The 15,701-nt window shown below is 37.1% G+C and overlaps 1 protein-coding gene across 1 annotated transcript; it reads right to left on the bottom strand.

The window, feature by feature from the left end:
* Positions 1-7,621: 7,621 nt before the first annotated feature.
* LOC104897197 (uncharacterized) lies at positions 7,622-8,410 on the bottom strand. The gene has a single exon (XM_010684020.2). The coding sequence runs from the start codon at positions 8,408-8,410 to the stop codon at positions 7,622-7,624; it is 789 nt and encodes a 262-aa protein (XP_010682322.2).
* Between the last annotated feature and the right edge of the window lie 7,291 nt (positions 8,411-15,701).

Consider the following 15,701-nt stretch of genomic DNA (forward strand, 5'->3'; position numbering starts at 1 on the left):
GAACACTTAGCTAGCCTTGCTAATGTTCTTTCTACTATTGAACCTGCAAATTACAAACAAGCAAGCCAATATAGCATATGGATTGAGGCTATAAATAAGGAAATTGCTGCCTTAGAACAGAACCACACTTGGGATCTTGTTTCTCTTCCTCAAGGGAAGAAAGCTATTGGTTGTAAATGGGTATACAAGACCAAATTTAATCCTGATGGCTCAGTTGAGAGATGTAAAGCTCGACTTATGGCTCGAGGAGACAGACAAATTAAAGGTAAGGACTTCAAACACACTTTCAGTCCTATTGCCAAGTTCAGTACTATTAGGATACTTATGGCTTTGGTTGCTTCTTGTAACCTTGAATTGCATCAGTTAGACATCAATAATGCATTTCTTCATGGTTACATTGAAGAAGAATTGTATATGCACCCTCCTCCTGGCTATAACAAGGCTTCTCCAGGACTTGTATGCAAATTAAAAAGGTCCATATATGGCTTAAGATACGCTTCCAGACAATGGAACCTTGAGCTAACAAAATTTTTGCTCACTCATGGTTTTGTTCAATCCAAGCTCGTTGGATATTCTATGTTCATTATGCAACATGGATCTGACTTCACAGTGGTGGTGACTTATGTAGATGATTTGTTAGTTGCTGGCAACAACATTTTTATAATTCAAAATCTCAAAGCTTACTTGCATAAGGCTTTTACTATCAAAGACCTTGGGTCTTTGAGATATTTTCTAAGCGTAGAAGTCAAAAGGGATTCATCTGGAATTCTATTAAATCAAAGAAAATATATCCTTGATTTACTTACAAATTGTTCTATGTCCAACTGTTCATCTGTTGTAGTTCCTCTCCTTAAGGGACTTAAACTTAGCATTTATGATAGAGATAAACTTCCTGATCCAGAAGTTTATAGAAGGATTATAGGTAAACTCCTATATTTGAACATGACTAGAACAGACATCAGTTATTCTGTATAGTAACTTAGCTAATTTTTATCTGATCCAAGAGTGCCTCCCTTCTTAGCAGCACAACATGTTCTTAAATATCTAAAGGGTACATTACATCATGGGTTGTTTTATTCTGCTCAAAATAATCATTAGAGGACTGCATATTACGATGCAGATTGGGGAAATTATCACTATTCAGGTAGATCATTAACTAGGTATTGTATTTTTCTTGGCTCCTCCCTCATATCTTGGAAAACTAAGAAACAAAAAGTTATTTCCAAGTGTTCCACAGAGGATGAATACAGAAGCATGAGCCATATAACCAGTGAACTTGTTTGGCTAGTTGGGGTTCTAAATGATCTACACATTTATCCTTCTCTTCCAATTCCTTTATTCTGTGATAATATAGCAGCAGAACATATTGCAGCCAATCCAGTTTTTCATGACAAGACTAAACACCTCAAGATTGATTGTCATTATGTTCGAGAGAATGTACAGTATGGCTTTCTTGTTACTAATCATGTCAATTCTCATATGCAAATTGCTGATATTATGACAAAATCCCTTGGAGCTGTGCAACACAAGTTTTTAACTGTCAAGCTTGGAATGATTCTTTCTGATTGATCTCACATTACTACTTAAGGAGGGGGTATAAATAAGTTGTTATTTGTAAATTATGAAGAATAAAGTTAGTTAGAAAACTTGTAAGAGAAGATTATAAGTTAGTTAGAAAGCTTGTAAGAGAAGTTTAGTTTAGCTGTATATATATATATATATATATATATATATGGATTTCTCTTAGTTTGTAAGAAAGAAATACAGAAATAAACACATTCTTACTCTCTTCTCTTCAATTCTCTCTAAAATATCTTTTATTTTCCGCACTAATTCAACTTTAGTAGGTTGAATTCACAACTTTCCTACCATTAGCATGACAAAAAGTCTTCTAGGCAACTATAAGTTTATTCCATTGCGTCCAGATCGATTTCTATAGTACACCACATATACTTCCTCCGTTTATTTTTAGTTGTACCTAAAAGACTTGGCACGTTTGCCAACATCGTGGTTCAAAAATACGGTTTTGGTTTCGGAAACGGGAACGGTCGCAATTTTGGGGTAACGGAACGGAGACGTTGGTCGCGGACCACGTTGTGGTTGTCGGTCTTTTTGCTTCAATTACTCTTCGATCTTAGTGGGCATATAGGGTTTAGTGGTGCCTCTTCCTCTCTTTCTTTCTCTTATCTTTGAGTCACTATTGGAGGTAGACTGGTGCTACTGTAAAAGTAAAGATAAGAAATTTTGAAAAAATCTGCAAAAACTTGCAAAGTGATGTTTTGCAGGGGAACAAAGGGCGATCCCTTGTTATCACGGGTGATACGGCCGAAATATCAGGCTTTTCAAATCAACCTTGTTAGGTCGAGTTCGGTTCGCCAAAGCTGAAAATGGTTGCAACTCGAGCGAACCGTTCCGATACGGCTATATTTTTGCACCATGGCCAACATACAAATATTAGCATTAATATCTTAAAAAAAACTTGTACATAACCAACTTACTTTATCACTTTTTTAAAAAATTACCACCTTAATGTATTTTTTAACTTACCACCAAAACAGTCATAATTTATCGAAAAATCCCTAATTCCTCCGTTTATGGGTAGTGATTCATATCCTTTCCCTTATAAAATCGAAATTTATACTTCACTTCTTCGTCAAACATTAAGAAAAAAACATTCTTCTTCAATTGAAGGGAAAATTATAAGCGATTTTGGAGAAATTTCGAAGTCAATTAAATCTATTTCAACTTCATAAACCAAACTCAGAAATTCGACAAGTTTAAGTCAGAAAGCAGGTTCTTTTTTAACAATTATTAGGGGAATTTTACAAAATTAATATTAAGATTACATAATTGATGTTGGAATTTTGCAATTGGACATTTCTAACAAGTAATAATCTACTACTAATTGAAGCTTAATTTTGGTAGAATATGGCTAAATGCCATTGTGGTTATTCATTGGTGTTGGTTTCATGACATGAAAGTGAAATCTTTAATCGAATCTATAAACTAGAAAGTAGCAAGAGAAAGGAATGGAGAAATGATGCGGATGAGAGAAAAGAGTTCCCTAGAAAAATTTAGTACATTGATGAAAATGGTGGAAGAAAGTGAAAAAAAGAGAGAAAGAGTGAAGCACGAAGAAAGAAAAGGATTTGGACGAAAGAAGATGAATCAGTTAGTATGTAGTTCCGTCGGGGATTAATTATAATCAATCCCTGACATGTTGACGATGCGACGATGGTTCTGCATAAGAAATTCGTATGACTTGCAAAGACTTTAAGGACCCCACAAGACGAAACAATTTGGGATTTTTCGATAACAGTTAGGAACTTTTAAGAAATTAGAAATATTTTGGTGGGAAGATAAAAAAAATATTAAGGTGGTAATCTTGAAAAAAGTGACATTAAGGTGGTAATATACAAATTGTCTTATCTTTAAATATGCATAAGCAAAACTTATAAAAAGCTTGTATTGTTCTGAAACAAATCTAACAAGATTGCACATTATTATATGTTTATTTAAGTTAAATTACAAAAGAGGATCAAAGTAAACTATGTAAATATTATCAAAAGTCAAAAAATAAAAAATGCAACGTGACAGCTACACATTTACTTAATTTGTTCTTTTCTTTTACATAATTCTATTCAATAAAAAGAATGTAGAATCTCTAAGTTCAAATTCTCAACAATCCTATCTGAAAACAATTTCAACTTAAGTTTAAATTTTACTGAAATTTATTTGAAATATGAACTATTACAAAGGCTAGTATCCATACTTTTCCATTTTCTTTAAAAAAGTTTATGACAATCTACCTATTATAAGCCAATTAAGGAAGAAAATAGCACATGTGGTTGTGTTCGCGGTAACAATTGTGATGGCGGAATATAACGGATGAATAATGGAACAGATTATGGTGAAAAAGATATCATATTAAGCTTTTTAACCTCATATTTGCATTTTGTTTCTACTTGAAAAAAATCAACATAATACGATCCAAACCTATCTAATTATTGGTTAGATATATAATGAATGAATATTGCTTAGAAACATGAATGCCCCGTGGCCGTCCCATTATTCATATAAATAGACACAAACTCATATACATTACCAACTCAAAAAGATGTGTCACGTTCTTCTCCCTTCTTTTGTGTGTGAATATTGTTAATTTTTTTTTTTTTGCTCCTGAGGAGGTACAAGCATACCAAAAGAAATAAAAACTAACTAAAACACTGGCAAACCAAACTAACAGAAAAACAAAGCAAACAAGAACTAAGGAGGCAGAAGACGAGGGAAGAAACCCCTCTAAAATCTTCATCAAGAATGGAGCGAAGCCCCGATGGTGCCGAAGTATGAAGGATGGTGGGGAGGAGCTGAGTAACTCCATGATTGGCAAGCCAATCAGCAGCTCAATTACCCTCGCGATAAACATGAAGAATCTGCACATCCCAGGAGTCATTATCAAGCAACTGGATGGAGACATTGGTTCAGCAGATGGGTGCACTCATTACGCCCTGATGCTTTGTGTTGCAATAATTGTACACAAGCTAGATTATCCAATTGAATCATCAACTTGCTTATTTGTAACTCTCGGGCTAGTTTTAAACCCTTTAACAAAGCCATGACTTCCGCTTTGAAGGAAGTATAGTGACCAAAATTCATAGATAGCGCTGAAATTAAACCCCCACAATGGTCCCTTATGAGGGCACCACCACCAGCAGGGCCAAGCGCACCTTTTGCTGCCCCATCTGAGTTGAGGACGTACCATTCCAGCGGTGGGTGTTGCCAAGAGACGCCACTTCTTCCTAATACAGGTTGTCGAGGTTTCATGAAAAAAAGACTTCCTATCGATAGCCCGACGCACTTCATTGTAGCGCACATGGATGAAGCCTCCAATATCTTTGGCACCTCCTGATTTCTACCAAACACTATACTATTCCTCCACTTCTAAATCCACCACACCGCCACACAAAAGAGTGTCACCCATATCATATGCCCATCTTTATCATCATGCTGAAGATTGGTGGAGATCCATTGCTTTATAGTCGGCTCATAGAACCCCGTCGAGTCTGCAGGCCCTCCAAGCTTAGACCACACCATTCGGGCCGTCGCATAATTGCGGAGAATATGAAGACTTGATTCCTCGTCTGCACCACAGACCTAGCATTTTGGGTCGTTCGTTAGGCGCCGTTTGTATCTCAAGGAGTTACTCATTATCCTCTCATAACAAGCTGTCCAAAGAAAGGCTCGAACGCGTTGTTGAATAGGGGCAGACCAAATGAGGTTCCAGCAATCTTCATCTATCATTCCCCATAATTTTGCATTAGATTCAGCGAGGATCGAATAGAGAATTTACCCTGCTTACCTTGCCTCCAGTAGATCAAGTCCCCCTGCTCATCCGACTCGCGTAATTCGAATGATTAGATAACTTTAAGGACTTCATGGGGGAGATAATCCGTGAACAAATCCCAACGCCAACCTTGATTGATATCCCACATTTCATTCACCGTAGCTCCCAACAAGGCCTCAGGAATAGGTTGCGTAGCTAGAGATGACAACGTAGACTTTGATGCCCACTTGTGGTCCCAAAACAACGTAGTCTTCCCATTATTTACCGCTACTTGGGCTCCTTCGCAAAGGAATTTGATTCTCTGTAATTCCTCTCCACACATTTGACATCCAGGTTTGGGAGAAAACATGTCATATCACAGCGACCTTTACAATACTTAGCCCGCAAGACCCAAGCCCAGAGAGCATTGGACTCCACCAGAACACACCACCCAAGCTTTGTCATGAATGCCGCATTAGCTTGTCTTGAAGACGGAATAGATAAGCCCCCCTGGCCTTGGGGTTTTTGAAGAGTTTCCCATGCAATAAGATGCAAGCCTCATTTATCATCGGAACCACCCCATAGGAATTTACGCACTTTTTTATCAACGTCATCACACACGATCTCGGGATAACTTCGCCGATTGCATTGAATAGTTTTCCATAGTGGTCAATGTGGATTTGGCAAGAGTGATACGACCCGCCAAGGATAAATATTTTGTCTTCCAACCCGCTAGCTTTATGTCAATTTTCTCACAAATGTGCCCAAAAGTGGCTCGCGTCACCCGACTTGTTATGGTAGGCATGCCAAGATACATACCCAGGACCGTTGTAGCTTCGATGTGCAAAGCCTCAAAAATGCTATGTTGACTGTCCGCATTTACATTGTTAGAAAAGTACACCCGGGACTTCGGCAAACTGATTTTTTGGCCTGATGCATTACAGAACTTAGTGAGACAATCATGGATAATATGGGCCTGATCTTCACTAGCTTCTACGAAAAAGACAATATCGTCCGCAAAGAACAAATTAGACAACATAGGTCCATTGCGACTTGCGTAAATCGGTTTTCATTTTTTGTTTATAATGGCTTCTTCAATTGTTTGGTACAATCTCTCCATGCACATCACAAATAAGTAAGGAGAAAGGGGGTCCCCTTGACATATCCCTCTACTAGGTGTGAAAGAATCAGTGGGTTCACCATTCCACAAAACTTGAAAGGTAGGCGTGGAAACACATTCCATAATAACATTAACCAAAAGAAGGGGAAGGTTCATTTGAAGTAACGTGTCTCGAATGAAAGACCAGCGAAGTCGATCATAAGCTTTCTCAAAATCTATTTTTATAGCCATATAGCCTTTTTCACCCTGCTTACGTCGCATTGTATTCAGAACTTCTTGCATAATCACAATATTATCAGTGATCGGTCTTCCTGGAACAAAGCTTGCTTGAGTATTAGAAATGAGTCCTGAAAGAATTGGTTTCAGACGATTGACAATAACCTTGGTGATGATTTTATAAACAACATTACATAATCCAATGGGCTAAAATTGAGAAACCGTCTCCGGATGCTCTACCTTGGGTATTAGTGCAATGAAAGTTTCGTTAAGACCCTGAGGGAGGCCCTTGCCTGACAGTGCTTCAAGCACTAACGAGTATACATTATTGGCTTGCCAATCATGGAGTTACTCTTCTGATAAAATAAAGCTTGGAAACCATCCGGACCTGGAGCTTTCATTGGGTGCATTTGTGTGACCACCTCATCAATCTCTATTTTGGAATAAGGTTTAGAAAGGGCATCCCAATCTCAGCTTGATAATTCCGGGAAAACATCTTGTGAAACAGCCAAAAGGTCACCCCCCCCCCCCTTCCTCGGTGAATAAAGAGGTGAAGAAATCCACAAAAAGATTTTTAACCAAACTTTTATCATGAATCCAGTTACCATCATCGTCCTTAATGGAGACTATATTATTTCTCCATCGACAAATCAAAGTGCTCAAATGGAAAAAAGTCGTGTTTCTGTCACCATCACATAGCCAATCGACCCTGGATTTTTGATACCACAAAGTTTCCTCCCTGTGAAGAATTTCATCTAGTTCAAGTCTCAACTTAGCCTCCAATTTTATAAGGCCCCTATCCTTTCGAGAAGTAAGAGCAGATTGGACCCCTGCAATACGCGCAAGAAGATGGCGTTTTTGGATAAAAATATTGCCGAAGACTTCTTTATTCCAGACCTTAAGATCTGTCGCAAGAGATGATAAAGCTAACATGAGTACCGAATTCTTGCACCATTTATCCTCTAAAAAAGATCTGAAAGATTCGTGAGACATCCACGTCGCTTGAAACTTAAAGGCCTGGGAATACTCTGAAGTGGAATAAACCCATTAGGGGAAATGAGCAGGGGAGTATGATCAGATTGGATAGCCGGAAGGTGGCGAAGCTTAGCATTTTCAAACATTAAACCCCAAGGACCATTGCAAAGGGCCCTGTCTAACCGAGCACTCTGACGAGTATCCGGAGTTAAGCCTCGAGCCCAAGTGTGAAGGGACCCAGAAAATTCAACTTCAATTAATTCTAAATCATCTATCCATGTATTGAAGGATTGAGAGCACCGAGTGGTTTCGTGGCAAGCACTACTTCTCTCAGATGGGTAGCGGGTCTCGTTGAAATCCCCTGCAAGGAGCCATGGCTCCTTCATATGGTGCGCAAATTCCCTTAGTTCAGTCCAGAGGTTTTGCCTCTTAGTCGGGTCCGGGCTCGCATATATTGCAGTAAAGTACCAAGGAAACGAACCTACGCGAGTCACATTCATAGTAATAAACTGATCATGCTTTATGATAAGGTCAACAGTGACCTCTTCTTGACGCCAATAAACCCAAATTCCACCAGAGAAACCAACTGCATCGACTCTAGTGTGACCACTAAAACCAATAACCCTAGCAAGTTTTTCCGCGTGGTCACCTCTCATATGGGTCTCAACCAACACTACAATATTAGGCTTATTCCTTTTTAGAATTTCTTTTAACGCAGCCATAAAGGCACGACTTCCCGCCCCTTGAACATTCCAAATTAAACATGAAATAGGCATGGTATTGTGAATGAGACTAGGTAGTCTATCAACCATATCCATAGGCAAGTGGTTTAGAGTACTTACGTAGGCTTGACTGAGAAAATTGACGAGCCGATTGATCTCATTGGGGACCGACATCATAGCTATCAGTTTCGGCATCGTTTCTGGCTCCTCCCAGGTTTGGAACACAATTTCCACCTTGTGGATCAGGTGGTTTACCTCCACTAAGTAAGGATTCTCCATCTGTCTGCCCACAAATAATGTTTTCTCGGGGGGGAGGAGAAGAGATATGGCATGAGGGGGATGCATGGAGAGGGGGAAGGTGGACTGCTGGAGTAGGCATGGGGTTGGATTCAGCATGGTTGCGAGTGACCGAATTTTCACGAGGGGTGGCTGGTATGAGAGGAATAGAATTTTCCTTGCCTAAGGCTGGCTTGCTAGAAACCCTGGATCGAGCTTGGATGGTCACATTAATGTCTTTCACTCGCAATATTTGTTTCCTTGTTGGTTTCGATTTTGAATTTTGCTTTACGGGTGGAATAATGGGCTTAATGGCAACAGCAATCTTCTTCGGAGTTGAAATTTTATCCTTTCTTAAATTGAAGCCTACTGAGAAAGGCTCCTTGATGAAATTTGGGGCTTGAGAAGATTCTCCGAGATTCACGGTAGCGTACGAAGGTTTCTCCATAACATCCTCAACCACTTCCTCCAAGATAGGAAGGTCATTATTATCACGATAGATAAGCCAGAAAGTTGCTAAGTGACAAATCACTATAGAGAGAGAATGGAGAGAGTGAATGAGCGTATGCATGGATGTGTGAATGATACTGATATCTCCCCTGAAGAAAGTGATCAGATTACTCGATCTAATAAGAAATTCAAACGCAAGATCACGAACTGGATATTTGATAATAATCTGGCCACAAATGCGAATATGGTGGAAGCTTCACCTCTGGTGGCACCTCCTGGTCCTCAACCCAACGACGCTCCCCTAATACGAAATGCCCCTCCAACCTCCTTCAAAGACATGCTTAACCACCGCAATTTTTCTAATCATGTAAACCCACTCCATTCCTTTCCTGAAGAGGAGGATGAAGCATCGGATGATGACTGTGCCCCTGAGGAATTTAGAGACAATCCTCTTTGTCCTGCCATTCTCTTATCTAAAGCGAAAAAGATTCAAATGCGTCGACCATGGAAATCTGCGCTAATTCTCAAAATTTTTAATGGCAAATTGGGGTATATGGCCCTTATGCGAAGATTAAAGAAAAAATGGAGCCTTAAGGGAGACATGACACTGACGGATATAGGATGCAAATTCTATATTGCTCGGTTCACAAACCAGGATGACTATCACCATGTGCTCACTCAAGGCCCATGGATGATTGAAGATAATTATCTCACTATTAGGAAGTGGGTTCCCAACTTCATTCCAGATGAAGCCCCCATTAAGGTGCTCACTGCTTGGGTCCATATTCCGAACCTCTCAGTTGAATACTTTGATGGCAATTTCTTGCACAAAATTGGCTCAAAGCTGGTAAAGTCCTTAGGATTGACAAGACCACTTCAAATGCTGAAAGAGGCCAGTTCACACGACTCAGTGTTGAGATTGATCTAACCAAACCTCTACTCTCCAAATTTTGGCTTAAGGGACGAATCTGGAAGGTCCAGTATGAGGGCCTTCAACTTATTTGTTTCAATTGTGGATGTTGGGGTCATTATGCTCATGAATGCCAATCTCGCCTTAATGCGGAGGCTAACATGGACCAAGATGCTATCCCAAATAATGCTCAGCCTGATGAAGCTCAACCCAAGGCACGTCCAGAACTCGAGCAAGATTTGGAGATTGGATGATGGTTCGTAAACCCATTCGGAAAAGGCCTTCCAGGATCGAAGTGAAAGACAGAGCAGGGGGCCGGACTGTGGTGGCTGAACCACCCCCAGTTTCCCCTCAGGCGAAGCCTGTTAGTAAAACAATTCAAAATTTGAATAGTTCGTCCCCTTGCGCGCAGATTGGTCTGACCAGCGAAATTCGAGGAGACGGGTCACGTTTCTCAGTGTGAATATTGTTATTATGCTGCAATGTATGTTTATCCCTTCTCTTTTCTGGCCAAATCTTACAATTAATGAACATACAGTCTAACAAGTAACCGTCGCAAAATGGACGAAGCCATGAGAAGGGCATAATTTTTGACGTACATTATGCAATGGCATTTCGCATAACGGCAAGTTCAAAATTCATTACATCATGACCATTATGTTAGCGGGACGACCTAGTTTTAATTCTATGCTAGAAACTCTAACAAATATGCTAATATAAAGATGTTGAGAAGATCAATTATAGAACGGGGAAAAAAAAAGGAAAAGGGGATGGAACTATAAAAACGAAGACCACCAACTTTCCGTTGTTTCACGTGGATGCTTGAAAGAAACAAACCAAACAATGATAGAAAATTACCAATTATTATTATAGTTAAAAAGTCGACAAGAAGTTAAGTTTACAATCAAGGAGAAATCTGAGGCAAATAATTGCAATAGCTGGAGGGAAATCTCCATACATTGTCTTCAAAACAGCAATACATCCGTGCATAAAGTCTGAAGATGACAAAATGCAACTTATTTTGAATAACTTCGGAAATCTTAAAACATGTTTGTTTACTGTTTCACCATGACTTTGATTTTAATTGTCATTTTGTGTTCAATAGATATTAAACACAATTTTGTTTCAAAATAATAAATTTCTTTTAATGAATCTGTTCATGGTAATTGCCCAGTGCCCACTAATTTTGAACCACAAATCATAAAATTTGTAGCAGTTACGAATCTTGAGGAGAACTATGTACCATCAACCACGGCTGGGTGGCGCATCGAATTCCGGTGCAGCCACGGTGATTGAGGTAATGGTGTATAAAAAGGGAGCGAAAAGAAGTGCGGTGTTGTTGGTAATAATGCAATAGCAGAAGCTGCTGCCGGCGTGCACTAGCCGTCTGGTTGCCGCCGGTGTTCGCGGTAATGGGAAGTTGCGGTGGTGAGGTGGCTCCCTACTGCTGTGGCCGTGCATTTGGTAGTCTGGGCAGATGACAGATGTGCACTGCGCTGGGCGGCCTTGAGTTGCTGGCGCTTGCTGCGGTGGTCGGATTAATCTCCACTGCCATGGCAGATCTTCAAGTTATTGAAGATCTTGCCATTAGCGTGATTTCGGGGCAGCTCTTCAAGTTATTGAAGATGATGATTCCGTGACAAATCTTCAGGAGGAAAGCCGAAAGTCTCGGCTGATTCATGGTTTTTCAAAAAAAAAACGGAAAAGGAAAGGGAATTCTAAACGTTTTAATTTTTTTTCAATGACTGCAGTGTTGTGCAGTTGAGCACCTTTTCTTTTCTTTTTCTTTTTTAATTTGAGCATTATTATTAATTTCCAATCATGCAAATTAAAATTTAATTTGATTATTTCCATAATACGTCCAAATTAAATTAAAATAAGAGAGTTTCCTAGAGTTAGTTTACTACTTAAATATTTTCAAAAAAAAAAAAAGTTTACTACTTAAATGGTTAAGTACTGTAACGGATATGAAAGCGGGTTTTTTTTTTGCTCTAGTTATTTCTTAAATTTGTTAAGTTTAACTTAGTTGGCATGTTTACTTTTAATTGTTAACTCGTACATATCATGTTTCTTTTGCTTATTAATTGTTAATGAGTATGTATTTATTTTATATTGATATTAGAAATGCATGGATGCTTAATATAATATGTATGATATTAGAGAAGGTATTATGTCAGACCGTCCGACCATAATCTTTGGTCGAACGACTTTCAGTTGGCTTCAATTTTTTTTCAGTTGGTTTCAAAAAAAATTCAGTTGGTTTCAATTTTTTTCAGTTGGTTTCAATTTTTTTCAATTGGTTTCAATTTTTATTCAGTTGGTTTTAAATTTTTTTCAGTTGGATGTCAGTTACCTCTAAATGAAAGTAACTTACCTCTAAATAAAAGTAACTTACGTCTAAATGAAAGTAACTTAACTCTAAATGAAAGTAAGTTACCTCTAAATGAAAGTAACTTAACTCTAAATGAAAGTAAGTTACCTCTAAATGAAAGTAAGTTATCTCTAAATGAAAGTAAGTTACCTCTAAATGAAAGTAACTTACCTCTAAATCAAAGTAAGTTACCTCTAAATGAAAGTAAGTTACCTCTAAATCAAAGTAACTTACCTCTAAATGAAAGTAAGTTACCTCTAAATGAAAGTAACTTACCTCTAAATATTTCTGAAAAAAGGCTTTCACATAAATCATCTAAAAAACCCCTCAATTTCTTCAAATTCAAAGTTTAAAAACAATCTGCATTTAAATAGAGGAGAGATGAAGATGAGAGAGAAAATCTTGAACATATTATTGATGATCATCCAAGCGGAATAGCGGTTCTCTTTCTTCTGGAACGTGGAATAGCGGTTTTCCATGATTATCTCTTTCTTGAATAATAATCTTGAACATATTATTCCATGATTATCTCTTTCTTCGGAACGTGGAAAGTGAATGGGATTGTTTAGGGAATCGAACGAAGTTGATAAATACAAAGAAAGAGGGATTGGGTTGTAAAGTATAATGTTACGGGATAATGTATTTGTTAGTAAAGATGGTGAACTAGAGTTATGGTCATAGGTAGTGCTTAGTTCTTCTTCAAGAAGTGGTGAAAATATGCTGAACATGAGGAAAGAGAGAGCCCGTCTGACAGGATGTATTGGGTCAGACGGTCTGACCCAATACTTTCACTATGATATTATGTTTTGCATGTTGTGACGAGTATGACCCAAAACTAGGATAGAAAATACGATCTGTGCATCGTTAAATTTTATGTAAATTAAATACTGTAACACCCCAAAACTTTGGTTCTAAAACTTTATAAAATATTCACTTTTCATTAAAATATCTGACCAACCTTTAGGGTGTTACCGCCGCATTTATTGTTCAAAATAAATGCAAGGCTAATTATTAGAGATAAAAATTTTACTCACAAACCAAAGTATCAAAATAAACCAAACTAAGTTGTCTACTTTATACCAAAACAAAACTAAACAATCTCAAATGACAGTACTGTAGTGTTTATTAAACTAGGTGAACTTAAAAACTATAAATTCACTCATTCCTGCAACGTAGTCCCTTTCACCAACCTGCACAAAATAAATATGGAACAAAACAAAGAAAACAAAAAATTAGCGAAGCTAAGTAATTACAATCCATCCCGTAAAATAATAATAATAGTTATATTTTAAAAATAATTTTATAGCATACATACAAATATAATACAATGCAGACAAGTATAACATAAACAGACATATATAACGTAATACAAACAAGTATATACACACTTAATCAATTTATATACTCCAAGTTTATATGATTCACACAACATCAAATTTAATCATTAGAGGGGAATCGAACGTCAGTAGGCCGGGACTAATCCCAGTAACCACCTACTTCAACATGGGTCGTCACCCAATAAATTAAGAGTGGCCAATATCGTTTTGCAGAGCGTCCCTAGTGTGCACACCCCTCACTAATCTAATGGGTATCCGCAATGCGCACCAATAGTATTAGGAGGAAGACAATAAAGAGTTGTAACAGAATAAAAATCAAGTACTGTTCATCACCTATGGAGGATCCAAGTCCATAGGATAATTCCCTCAATATTATTTCCACTTTACGTGATTAATATATTTAAATAGTTATGGCACATCAAATTCACATTAACATTAACATGAACGTCTTTAGGTCAAATAATATTTTCACAACTTAGCCACTTAATAAAATTATAATAATCAACGCCCATAATTCATAGTAACCAATATATCCATCATTAGAGCCTCATAGAGTCACAATATATATATCAACTTATAATACCGTTCGTTACATCATTAACACACTAGTTATACCTTAAGTACATTATCACTATTAGTATAATTTGAATATGATGGTATAATTAGGTACATTAAAAAATCCAATTTCATAACAACAATACCAGTAGATACATATATATTATACGCAGGGATAATAGTACTATAGTAGTAATAATAATAATAATTTTAGTCATAGAAAGTACTATACTATTCCTGTCACATAATATACATCTAACATAAACGTAGAATCACACAACCACATGTATTACACCTAGCACATACAATTCCTAACGGGATTCTAGTTGTTGATGGACATTGTGAATTACCTCGAACGCGTCTCAAGTATAGCAATATCAACTAAAATTCGCCTCTACGAAGTTTCCGTCTACAACAAATAATATTACCTAAAGTTAGTCACTTGATATAATATCCCGAAAAATAATTAACCAAAATTTACTAGATTAATACTAACCAAAGTCGAAAAACAAGAGAAAGATTATTAATTTTCTAAAAACAAAAAAAACGTGACTGTCACTTTAGCAAGGAAACCAAAAAATAATTTGTGGAAGAATGAACTTGTATGTGTCAGCAAAGTCACAGCCTCACGTGACTTTTGCTGCACATGTCAAGTTTTTTTTTTTTTTTATAAATATTAGTATTATTTTTAAAACTTAGAAAAAAATGACTAAAGATAAACCTCTAAACCTCCAGAAGACGGGAAGCAGAAGAAGAGAGGAAAGAAGAAAGAGAAAGAGGAAGAAAGAAGAAGAGAAAGAAGAAGAAAGAAGAAAAAGAAGAAGACCCGTGCCGGATTCCGGTCAAGTCGTCGGAGTCTCGGTGTCGGGTTTTAAATAATATTTTTTTTTCTGGTTGAAACCTTCGAAACACAACAATGGTGATTCTAGATCTGAAATTTAGAACTTACCCAAGAGATGAAGAAAGTGAATTGCGTGAGAATTTTTTGGGTGTTTGGGGATATATATATGTATGTAAATCTAGGGTTTCACTAAAAGATAAGTATTTAAAAATTTCAGAATTTTCTTTTCTCTCTATCTTTCTTTTGAATGAAAAAAAATTCTGATTTTAAAAAAAATTCTGATTTCGAAATTTTTTTTTTTTTTAAAACCATAAAAATCTAATTTAATAAGTAAAACAGTTTCATAAAAAAAAATCTGATTTATTATGATTTTACTTTATTTTTCAGAATAAAATCTTATTATAACAAAATAAATTTTATAAAATAATTATAAAAATTTGGGATATTACATCTACTCCCCGTTAAAAGAAAGTTCGTCCTCGAACTTTAATGTTATCGTTCGCTACTAATTTGGGATATTACATCTACTCCCCCTTAAAAGAAAGTTCTTCCTCGAACTTTAATGTTATAGTTCGCTACTAATATGCAAACAAAAAGTTAGTATC

This window comes from Beta vulgaris, chromosome 6, assembly GCF_026745355.1.
Source record: "Beta vulgaris subsp. vulgaris cultivar EL10 chromosome 6, EL10.2, whole genome shotgun sequence".
Classification (NCBI taxonomy): Eukaryota; Viridiplantae; Streptophyta; class Magnoliopsida; order Caryophyllales; family Amaranthaceae; genus Beta; species Beta vulgaris.

Bases quoted from the DNA above. Each gene is read 5' to 3' on its own strand.
- LOC104897197 (XM_010684020.2), bottom strand. From the start codon at position 8,410: ATGCCTATTTCATGTTTAATTTGGAATGTTCAAGGGGCGGGAAGTCGT.